This window comes from Lonchura striata, chromosome 8 (genome assembly GCF_046129695.1).
Source record: "Lonchura striata isolate bLonStr1 chromosome 8, bLonStr1.mat, whole genome shotgun sequence".
NCBI lineage: Eukaryota > Metazoa > Chordata > Aves > Passeriformes > Estrildidae > Lonchura > Lonchura striata.
The window spans coordinates 23,185,868-23,196,721 of NC_134610.1; the positions used below are offsets into that span (position 1 = coordinate 23,185,868).

Consider the following 10,854-nt stretch of genomic DNA (forward strand, 5'->3'; position numbering starts at 1 on the left):
AATATTTGGTATCTAAAAGCACTAGTAAGAGAAAGCCCATACACACCTAGGACATTAATGCTGGCAGAACAGCTACTGCTCCCAACGTCATTTTGAACCTCAAAAATGTATTCTCCACTATCTTTCTTATCTGCATAAAGCACCTTTAAGACTGAGACGGTATCTGTAACACTGATCTTGTATTTTGGGCCCAATGTCAGTTCCTTGCCATCTTTGAACCATTTGGCTGTAATAGGTTTTGTTCCTGAAAATTTACACTGCAAGGTTGCTGGGTCTCCCTCAGTCACATCTATTGACACAGCCTTGTCCACAATTGTAGCAGGTTCTGTTGTAAACAAGGAGATAGAGTGTTAAGTACCTCTGTAAAAATCACAAGAGAATCCCAGATCATTGCAAGCCTTCAGGGTAAGACCAACCTTTGACAGTCAGCAGAGCAGAACACCTCTGAATTCCTGCCTCATTTTTAGCCTGACAGAAATATTTCCCATCATGTTTCAGCTCAATAGATCTCACCATAAGAGTGGCAACATTGTTCACAAAGGTCATTTTGATATTGTTGTCTTCAATCACTTCATCATTGTCTTTCAACCAGGACACAGTGATGGGCAAGGAACCTTTAATAGCAGCCTGAAACACAACTGTTCCCCCTCGAAGTGAACTAATGTTTTCTATCTTCTTCAAAAACTGCGGAGGCTCTGGCAGGAAGAAAGTGGTTATGTAAGTACAAGTCTGGTGTATAACAAACAGTGTGGCATGGAAAACCACACCGGGATAAGAGCATGCTAATGATGTTCTGCACCTTGCACTAACCTTTCAGCGTGACCTCTGAATGGCAGAGGCAGCTCCCAACATCGTTTGTTACTCTACATTGATACTCCCCAACATCAGAAGCATCAAACCTGAAAACATGGAGGCTAATCAAAGATTTCTCAATGCTTATTCTGTGCTTCTTACTGCTCCGCACGGGTTTATCATCTTTCACCCAGAACACTTCAAAGGGAGGTGTGCCAAGCACCTCACACTCCAAAACCACATCAGAATCCTTCAAGACTTCCATGGATTGAAACTCCTTGCTAAAATAAGGTGACTCTACAGTGTAAAAAAGAAAGTGCAATTTGCATTAATGACACTTTTGAAGCTGGTACCACTGTACTGAGTCTAAAGATACAAACTATGTGGCTGGATGTCACACACACCTTTGACTGTAACAACACTACTGCAGATGTCTTTTCCAGCGTCATTTTTAGCTTCGCAAATGTATTCCCCACTGTCTTCAGTATCAACCTCTGAAACATGGAGTATTGCCAAAGATTTTGTAAAAGATATCCTGTATTTGTCGCTCTCTTTTAGCTCTCTATCATCCTTGAACCATGTGATTTTAATCTCAGGAGTACCAGTGACTTCACAGGTCAGCTCTGCATATCCACCTTTCTTTATGAGATGAGTTGGCTCTAGTTTCTCCTTAAAGGCAGCAGGTTCTGTGGATTTAAGAAGAGTGTTCAGGACAAAGAACACAGGAAAGAGTGCTGCTGTGTTAATCCAGCAGCTAGAATTTTAAATAAGAGTAAGAATGCAAACCTTTCACAAATAAGTTTGCACTGCATGTTACTGAACCAGCTACATTGGAGACTTTGCAGGTGTATTTTCCAGAGTCAGTTGGCTTGACTGCATAAAGCTCTAAGTAACTTGCTAATGCTTCTGTCATAATGTAGCAGGCTCCTCCTGTCACCAGCTCAGTATCACCTTTAAACCATTTCACTGTCAGTGGTGTTGTGCCTTTAAACATTGCTTTGAAATGTACAGTTGATGCAGGCAATACATCTTGAGACTCTGGTTCTACAGTGAAGTTGGGTGGCTCTGGATAGCGTTGAAAAGAAAAGAAATGCAAAGAGTAAGAGAGGGCTTGTATTTTAGGAAAGAAAAGTATTATCACAAGATAAGCAAAATTCAAAAAAAGGCAAAACAAAATGCCAAACCTTTTATAAACAAAGTGCTACTGCTCTCTTTGCTACCAGCAGAGTTTGTGGCTCTGCAAATGTAGACCCCAGCATCATTTGCATCTAGGTGTTTTATTTCCAAAGATGCTGAGCCTTCTGCAAAGTGTACTGTATACTTGGCACTTGAAGTGATCTCAGTATCCTGCTTAAACCATGAGACAGTCATTGGAAGAGAGCCTGAAATTTTGCAGTCTAGGCGGCATGAGGTGCTAATGACGCTGTCAATATTCTTCAGTGGTTTAGTAAAGAAGGGAGGGAGAGTGCGATCTGTTGAGAGTGAAAAAAAAATGACAGAAAGGAACACATGAGCAAAACAGGAATGCTGTTTTCCTTCTGGCTCTGTTGGGCACAGAGCAGAGTAATGGGACTCTGCAAAGAGGCAGTACCAACCTAGCACAGTGAAGCTGGTAGTACAAGAACTGATGCCCACATCATTGGATATCTCAAAGGTGTATTCACCACTGTCCTGCATTTCAGTGGCATAGAACTTGAGCTGGGCAATGTTATTTTTGAAGCTGATCCTGTATTTTTTGCTGGCAGGTAGTGGCTTTCCATCTTTGAACCATTTGGTTTTCAGCTCTGGAGTGCCTGTGACAGTGTACTCCAAAATAGCTGGTTCCCCAGCTGTAACCTGGATCATTTCAGCTTTTTCAATTATTTTGGCAGGTTCTACAACAGAATTAAACAACTGGTGTTAAGGACAAAAGGAAATTTCTTCACCTCTCAGGTGGGAGACTGCAGGAATCACAGTGCTTTTCCACTGACCTTTCACTGCTAGTTCACCAAAGCAGGACTGACTTCCTGCATCATTCTCAGCCACACAGGTGTATTTGCCACCAGAGCTCAGCTGGACTCCGGTAATTTGCAGTGTTGCTAGACCGTGATCAAATATTACTCTCACATTGTTATCATCTTTAATAATGTCTTTGCCCTTCATCCATGTCACAGAAATAGGCTCTGACCCTTTCACCACGGCCTGTAATGTAACACTGTCTCCAGCCAGAGCTGTCACATTTTCGATTTTCTTAACAAAAGATGGTGGTTCTAGTTCAAAGAAGAGAGACAAGAAAAAAATACTCATCTACTATTACATCTTCACATAAAATCTGCTACTTAAAGACAGTTTTGTAAGACAGTATGTGCAGTACATAATCTCAATTCAGCAAAAGAGCAGGCAAGTTGGAGAAGTGCTTTCTCCAGCTAGGAGCTAATGGCCCATTAATCTCAATGTTCTTCAAATTCACAGGTTTGATGCCAGATAAGACTCAAGATACACACAGAATTTTAAGAGAAGAAGATATTCTTTGTCCCCAGTCTCCCCAGCCTCCCACAAATCCAAAGAAAAGACATTTTATGAAATAAGAGGTTTTTGCCAATCCCTTCAGTAAATGAAGTTTTCTCTCTCTCACTGACCTTTCAAGATGTATGTGGCACTGCACATGCACTTCCCGACTTCATTAGCTATCACACACTCGTATTCTCCGACATCTGCACTATTAAATGAGGACACTTCCAAAGAAATAACAGCCTTCTGAGAGGTCAACCTGTATTTTTTACTACTGCGAATCTGTTTCTTGTCTTTGTACCAGCTAATCTCAAAGGGTCCAGTGCCAGCAACCTCACACTGAAGAATGGGGTTTGTTCCCTTCACTAGCTCTGCAGGTTCAAGTGTTCGGACGAAAGATGGAGGCTCTATAAAAGCAGTAAGAAAGAATTAGTCAACCATGACAAAAAAAAAAAAAAAAAGAAAGAAAGAAAGAAGGAAGGTTTTTCTCAAGAATGTGGCTGGCAGCAACAAGAAGGACAGACCTTTGACAACCACTTCAGTGGTGCAACTCTCACTTCCAACCTCGTTGACAGCTTCACATGAGTAGGTCCCAGTGTCATCAACTTTCATTTCCAAAATATCTAACACAGCCACAGAATTGACAAAGGACATTTTGTGTGTGTTACTTTCATGGATTTCCTTATTGTTCTTGAACCAAGTAACCTGGATTTCAGGAGATCCTTTGATTTTGCATTGAAGGCGTGCAGAGTCGCCTGGGGTCAGTAAGTAAGATGGATCGACCTTCTTCACAAAGGATGGTGGTTCTGAAAATGGGAAGAAAAGGGAAGAGAGGGGAAGACATGGTAAAAAGGGGAAGAAGGGGAAGAGGAAAGGGGAAAAAGGAAAGAAGGTTGAAATACAAAGCTTTGAAAGATTGCTTCCCAGAGCAAGAAAAAAATACAACTTCACAAGAGATCAGCATAATCTTTGCTGAGCTGCAGCTTCTGTGGTTTTGCTTTCCCTCCATCAATCTCTCCCCTGCAGGCAGGAGCAATTCTTGATTTTCTCCGGTGAAAGAAATATTGAAGTAACACACAGTGCACTGTGAGGCAGCAGGGGAAAAGACTTTACAGGGAACAGACCAGGTGGCAGGTCTGAGAAGAATTCACAGTGTAATTTCAGCCCAAAGAAATCTTTTGCCTGTGAAAGAATAAATGGGGAACCCAAGAAGACAAAAGGTAAAGGGGTCAGAACTATCTTACCTCTGACTGTGACGCTGGCAGAAGAGGAGCTGCTTCCTGCCTCATTTGAAGCAGTACACACATAGTGGCCCGAGTCCTTGAGCTTAGCCAGAGGAATCTCAAGTGAGGCTATTTTGTCTTCAAAGTAAATCTTATAATCTTTGCCTGGAGGGATTTTGTTTCCATCCTTTGTCCAGCCTACAGTTACTTTCCTGTCTTCATCTATCTGACATTCAAGGCGTATTTTCTTATTAACTGCTGACTGTACTGACTGCAAATCTTTAATGAAGTGCGGCTTGTCTATAATGACCATTTCAGTCTGGCAAATATCAGCCCCAAACTTGTTGGAAGCTTTGCATGTGTAAACCCCTCTGTCACTAGTGGTAAGAAGGGAAATTTCTAAAACATGTTTATTTTCCACTTTGGAGATCTTATGGTGGTCTGAAGGTGAAATAGTTGTTCCATCTTTCTGCCAGGTGATGTCGATGACTGGAGTGCCCGAAACAGTACACAGGAACTTGGCACTTTTGCCAACAAAAGTAGTAATAGGTTCAGGTCTGGTAAGAAATGTTGGCGGAAATGCCTCTGCAAAACAAAGGGGTTCAATGTTATCAAGAGGTGAGGAACAGAGCCACATTTGCCAGAGACAGAGAGCGAGAGAGACCAGCTTGTCACTGGACACTCTTAAGCAAAAGAAAACAGCAGTAAAGGAGATAAGAGGTGTTAAAGATGATACATTTTGGCTTTTGATTTTGTACTTCTTCAGTCTATGTATTGCTGCAGAGCTTGAAGGCATTTTGAATCTCTGGAGCAATGCATGAACTAAAGGAAAATAAACAAAAAGCCAGAAATTCCTCCCCCAAGACTGACATGTTTACTCAGTGTTCTCGCAAGATGGGAAAGTCTGCATGCATTTCACTGTTCATACACCTTTTTCTAGTCTCTAGCACCTAGCACTTAGCAAAGACCACATAAGAACTCATCCCAGAAAAAGTCGGAGTAAAAAAGTCATCATAAAAGAAACAGCCAAAAGATGATGACTTTTTGTTTATTGCTTTCTTTTAAGAAAAACCCCCGCTCTATAGCTCTCAATAGACAAAAAATTTGCAAATTGAAACTCTTTAAACCTCTTTTTGTTTAAGAAGAACTATTTCCCAATCACAGAGTTCCCCTTTGGCCACAGCACCAAGATGTTCAGGTATACAGATCTGCATAACCTGCGTCACAAATATAGCTGCAGGATAAATTTAAGGCACTAGGATATCACACAGTGACTATTACAAAAGAAAACAGTTTTTAAAGTTTCTTGTGTTAAATAAACCTTCTTCAAGAATATATTCACAAAGCAATCCCATGCTGTTTCTTCCTGCTCTCTTTCCCCCTTCTTTCTTTCCCTCTGAAACTTTTTCACAGTGATTCCCTCCTCTTCATACAGAAAGCCCCTAAAAGCAGCATTCTCAAAAGTTATTCCTTTTCTTTGTTCCTGCCAAAACTAGGTATGGATTATGTATTATGATGGCAACCAAGAGTCCTACCATAAACATGTGCAAGTATAGCAGTGAAAGCATTACAAGACACCAAGGTATTTTATGGAAAAGGAGAAGTGTTTGAAAGTCTGTACTTACCAGTTACTGTTAAAACAGCTGTAGAGCTTACACTGCCATGCTGGTTGGAAGCCTTACAGCTATATTCCCCACAGTCAACAACTTGAGGCCTTGGGATCTCCAGCGTAGAGAGGTAGTTGGAGGTGCGAATGGAGTATTTGTCCCCGTCATATATCTCTCGTCCGGCTTTGTACCACTGGAACTTGACATTGGGAGCCATCTCTACCTCACAGGTAAACTTGGCCACATGATTTACAGCCACTTCCAAGGGTTCAAGCCTTCTCCTCAAGATCGGTGCAACTGAAATTAGAAGCAGAGAGTAACTCAAAACCCTGTCTGTTGACATTCTGAATTTAAGTGACTGACTGAAAAAAAAATGCAAAAAGGTGACATACTTGCAATTCACACAAAGTGACTGTAAAAGAAAAAATATCTGTAAGAAATGAAAGCAGTACTAGAATCGATGGACAGACACTCTTACAGTGCATGATGACATCAGGAAACAGTGGTGACACTGGAAAAACAAAGTGAAATAGCAATGCACAATAGCAATAGGATATAAATATATAGTAATCTATCCTGGAGTTGTGAGAAATTATGGTGTGAATGAGAAGTGCAATGACTAAAGAGTGAGAGAGGGTGCAGCAGTGAGAAAAACAGGAAGAGCAGGTCCACTTCTCAGGCAAGAATAGGAGAAATGTTTGGAATTGAGATACATCTTTGTCCTGACCATGCTAGTGCAATGAAACAAAAAAGTTCCTGACCAAAGACTGGGGTAATGGAAGTGAGAGGCTTTGCAAAAGGGGACCATCAATCCAGAGAGAAAGGGGGCTCTCTGATTAGTGGCATCATGATATTAATATTGTATCTCTGTCCAAAGATTCACATAGTAGGGGAGTTTCATTAGTAGAGCAGTGCATTAAAATGATTGTTTTATCCCCACAATCCAACCTCTTTCAATAACTGTGAGTTTTGCTGCTGTTGTTCTTTTTCGACCTTGATTCAGTGCCTCACAGGTGTACTCTCCTTGGTGAATCTCCCCACACACTTTGCTTATTACTAGTGTGTATGTGTCCTGATCTTTCAAACACTTGAATTTGTTGCCTGAAGAGACCAGTTTACCCTCAAAGTACCAGTTCACCTCTCTGGCATTTGTTATGACAGACACCAGCCTGACACTCTCCTCTTCCTCCACAACAGTATCAACCAGTTTGCTGTGTATGATGGGATAATCTTCTTTGCCCAGCTCATCCTCTTGCTTTTCAGCTCTAGTTTCCAGACCATCTCTGCCCTCTTCACATTTTTCTTCTCTTTTTTTCTTTTCAGTATCCCTGAGGGTGTCTCTGTAAGAACATCTGCAGAGGCTACATCAGCACCCACATCCTTGATTAGACCATGCTCAGCCACAGTGTTGATTACTTGTCCAGACGAAGGGTGTTCCAGTGGTATTTCTACCTCCATAATCCTCTCAGCCTGCTGGGGCTCCAGCTCAAAGCCTGACAGAAGTGGACTGGCAGAGAATGGCAATGCTTTGGATTTTTCACCAGTCAGGGAACATTTATCTTCATAAAGAAAGGAATAGAAAACTTCCTTCAAGACTTTTCTGGTCAGCTGTCTGAATGTTGACTTCTCCCAAGAAGACTTGGATTTCTATGGACTGCATCCTCCTGTGGTCACAACATACGTGCACAAGGTATGTGTATTCTCCTTGATGAGGTTTATTGCCTGGACTTTAACATCTTCCTTATCAGCCAGCTCCTCTGAAAACAAGAGGTTTTTCTCACTTACCACTGCAGATTTCAGTGCATATCTGATTTGAGACTTTATGTCTAAACTGCAGTTCTTGGGAACCAGAGCAGTAAGCTCACTGTCTTTACTGAGGACTTGGCTTGGCTGGAGCTCACAAGAGTACATTGTTTCATGGGATTGTCTCTCTGCCACTGCTTAAGTGGCTTGGAAATATCAACATGTTCTTCCTCCATGGACTGGTTTTCTTCCAGCAGCAAAGGAAATCTCAAAGCCTGTCCCTCGTGTACTCTCGCAGCAAAATCTTCCTTTGCTGTTTCCAGGAAAGAAATGTTCTCCAGGGGGACAACTTGGTCCCCAGTGAAGGCCAATTCAGAGAGAAATCTTGACTCAGCCTTCAGCTCACCTTGTGCTATCTGAAAGCCCTCAAGGATCTGGATTTGGTCACCATCCATAGCATGGCTCTCAGTGGTGCTCGACACCTGTAGAAGGGTTTGGGAAGCCTCTGTCTTCAGAGCAGCCAGTTGCTCTGCTGCCTTGGGGGTGATTTTCTCTTTGGGCATGAGTATCTGTGCAGCTACAGTCCCGAGGCAGCCTGGCAATTGTGTCTCCATCACTGCTGCAGGCACCACACCTTGGGGGCCAGCAGGGAGGGTTTCCAGAGGCTCTGCCAGAAGCCCACTGCTCTCTTGTGTTGTGACTGCCTGGGTGAGCAGCCCTTCAACACTCTGTGCTGCCAGACCGGTTGGTGGCAGGCCAGGCAAGACATCCTCCCTGGGCAGCATGTACACTGCCTGGCTCATCTGCAGCTGAAGGAGGATTGAAGGCTCCCTCATGGGCTCAAGACCGAATGCTTCTCCCATTGATGGAAGCTCACCAGCCTCCTCGTAGCAAAGAGGGCTTTGCTCCTCTGCCACTGCAGAGTGCTGCAAGGCCAGGCTCTGCCTGCACACAGCACGTTCCTCAGGCAGCACAAGGAGCTCAGCAGAGCACGTGGCCTCACCCAGGGCACTCACGGCCCTGCACGTGTGGAGCCCAGAGTCCTCCTCCATGCAGGCCCTCACTGTCAGAGAGCCGGAGCTGGCAGGCTGCTGAGCAATGGAGCGACGCGCACCAGAGGAGAGCCGCTCGCTCCCCTTGGACCACAGCACGTCGGGGCACGGCTTCCCCACCACAGTGCACTCCAAGAGTGCTGTGAAGCCCGGTGCACACTGCACGCTGCCCGGCTCCCTGGCAAAGCAGGGGAATCCCGGCTCCCTCTGGCGCACGCGGAGCTGGGCGCTGCAGCGGGCCTCACCGTGTACATTGCTGGCCACGCACACATACCCTCATCCTGCACACCTGCGTATGGGGGGATGAGGCTGTGGTCATTGCCAGCAAACACTAACTTACAGTCCATGCACGGGCTTAGCTTCATACTGTTGAAAAACCACTGGATTTTGGGTGTGGGGCTGCCAGTAACAGTAACAGAGAGCCTAGCTACAACTTCCTGCCAGACCTCAACATCTGAAACTCGTTTGAGGAAAACAGGAGCTTTGCCCTCTTCCTCAAGTTTCATCTCTGCTTTGCTGAAATAAACTGGCTTTCCAGGCTCAAATTCAAGTGTTTTCTCTCTATCAGGCAACTGAAGGCCGCTGCTGTAGCCTTCATTTCTTCCTTCCTCAGAAGAGGCAATAAGAGACCTAGTGATGTCTGTATGGAAAAAAATTGTTTAGTTTTACTAGAATATTTATGAGAACACTCGTAGATAGCAATACACAGTGTTAGGCCATCTATTTTTCTATAACTGGAGGCTTTCTCAATACTCTAGAGCAGCTAGAAATGAACAGGAGGTCTGTGTTGTCTTTTTGCTGTCACACCTGCCAAAATGAGTAAGACATGCTGTGTTGTCAGGTTGCTTAAGAATTTCCTATCTTGATCAGGATGGGTGTCTTTAAACCTGACATCACAGTATGGGTTGGGCATATCCCTTCAAGGTGCACTGTGCAAGTAACAACCAAGCAACACTGATGCATTTCACAGATATAATTAAGGTGGTATGTGTCAAACATATTTGTACGTACACCTATGCAAACAAGTACAGCAGAAGAGTGCTAAAACCCTGATTTAATTCAAAACATCAACAACAACAACAAAAAAATCCCACCCCCTCCCGCCCCAAACCAACCAACAAACCCACAATCTTTTCAGCACACTAACCTTTCTTCTGATGCATAGTTCATCTCTTTAAACTCTATCTTTTGTCTAGTACATCAAAAGATTACCTCCACCTTAACAACTTTGTCCTGGTTTTGTCATTAGACCCTTAAGTTTACAGCATTACTATTACAAACATCATAAGTTAAAACCCTTGATTTAATATAATTGATTTAAATCTTTGCTTTTGAACTCCTCCCTGTCAAGATGTAGCATATTAAAACTCCCACAATGTCAGAGAAAAAGAGAACAGACTTTTAAGATTTTTTGCTTTCTTGCCTTTTTGAATTTATAGATATATGCATTAGACAACTTTAGTTCCAACAGTAGTTTAAAATGAGAGGAAACAGAGGCAAGAACATCTCTGCAGATGCTTGACAATAGAAACATCAGTGACATATAGAATTTCCAGGAATGGAAAAATTCATGAAAAGCACAATGCAAGGAAAGCCTTTGGAAATCGAATACTGTTGTCCTCACTAAGTCAAGTTTCCTCAGTAAAGGCCCAGAGTATTAGACAGATAAAAGAGTTTTTTTTTTAAAAAAAAGTGTATGGATTAATGTCTTTAGACACTGTAATGTCTCTAGACACTGTAACTGAGAAGCTTCTCAATTACAGTATCTTCAATTTTAAAATTTATTGAGAGATAAGAATTTTTGCAGCCCTCCAACAACAAATAGAAAATGGAACAAACTGTCACCTAATTCTTTCTCATTTGTTTTAGTAATTATTAGTCTTGCCACAAATGCCATAATATAAACGACATAGCACAGTGCATGCAATGTTCAACAGCAGAGAAGAA

General features: G+C 42.8%; 2 protein-coding genes across 32 annotated transcripts in view; both read right to left on the reverse strand.

The window, feature by feature from the left end:
• TTN (titin) overlaps positions 1–10,854 on the reverse strand; it is a 239,112-nt gene that overhangs the window by 178,242 nt on the left and 50,016 nt on the right. For 27 of the 31 annotated variants that reach the window (XM_077785076.1, XM_077785079.1, XM_077785097.1 and 24 more), the window contains 2 exons: positions 6,131–6,409; positions 4,527–5,090 (listed from right to left, as the gene is read on the reverse strand). In XM_077785076.1, coding sequence (XP_077641202.1) covers positions 4,527–5,090; positions 6,131–6,409 — 843 coding nt within the window. Of the gene's footprint in view, positions 1–46; positions 326–416; positions 696–810; positions 1,090–1,196; positions 1,479–1,578; positions 1,858–1,976; positions 2,265–2,387; positions 2,667–2,762; positions 3,042–3,410; positions 3,690–3,806; positions 4,089–4,526; positions 5,091–6,130; positions 6,410–10,854 lie in introns of all 31 variants that reach the window. The other 4 variants (XM_077785098.1, XM_077785096.1, XM_077785092.1 and 1 more) reach the window with 2 other exon arrangements.
• On the reverse strand, positions 7,029–10,070 carry LOC144246670 (titin-like). The gene is given in 5 exon segments (XM_077784835.1): positions 7,029–7,408; positions 7,411–8,049; positions 8,052–9,163; positions 9,259–9,547; positions 10,055–10,070. Coding segments are annotated over 5 exon segments (2,436 nt in total).